The sequence below is a fragment of the Lichtheimia ornata genome (assembly GCF_029851405.1).
Source record: "Lichtheimia ornata isolate CBS 291.66 chromosome Unknown scaffold00603, whole genome shotgun sequence".
Taxonomy (NCBI): Eukaryota; Fungi; Mucoromycota; class Mucoromycetes; order Mucorales; family Lichtheimiaceae; genus Lichtheimia; species Lichtheimia ornata.
The window spans coordinates 1-623 of NW_026695877.1; the positions used below are offsets into that span (position 1 = coordinate 1).

At 45.6% G+C, this 623-nt stretch overlaps 1 protein-coding gene across 1 annotated transcript; it reads left to right on the forward strand.

The window, feature by feature from the left end:
- Positions 1–15: 15 nt before the first annotated feature.
- O0I10_013364 (uncharacterized protein) lies at positions 16–623 on the forward strand (the record flags this gene model as incomplete). The annotated part of the gene is made up of 1 exon (XM_058493125.1): positions 16–623. A coding segment is annotated over one exon (608 nt), but the record flags the coding sequence as incomplete, so codon positions are not given.

Here is a 623-nt window from a genome sequence, read left to right on the forward strand (position 1 = left end):
ACCAATGAATCGGATATGGAGCCTGAGTATCTTTATGCAACACGCGCGATTCAAGAGTCCGATTGGCCAAAGTTCTACTTGCGTCCCGAAGAAAAGTGGCCATCATCTTATGCTGATTTATTGCGCAAGCATCGTGAACAATTTGTGGTGCGTAATGATATGGTTTTCCGCAAGGTCAAGGTGAACAACACTCATCAAGAAGTCCGCTTTGCAATGTTTTCTCGGCGTGCTGACATTGTACAAGAAATCCACAAGGCTTTTGGACACCCTGGAATGACCACTATGCAGGATTTGGTGCGTAAACGTTGGTGGTGGCCCAACATGAAGCAAGACATTCAAGAATGGATCGCCCAATGTTCACAATGTCAATTGGCTGCTGGTGCTGACCGCAATAATCATCATGCACCAATGCATTTGACCGAAATCCCGCCTGCTTTTTCTCGTTGGCATTTGGACTTTATTGGAGAATTGCCTACTACCACAAGTGGTAATCGTTGGATACTCGTTGCTGTTGACTACACCACAAATTGGCCTATTGCTCGTGCTGTTCCTGACGCAACCAGTGAAGCCATTGCAAAGTTCATTCACGAGGAAATTGTTATGCGTTTTGGATGTCCTGATGA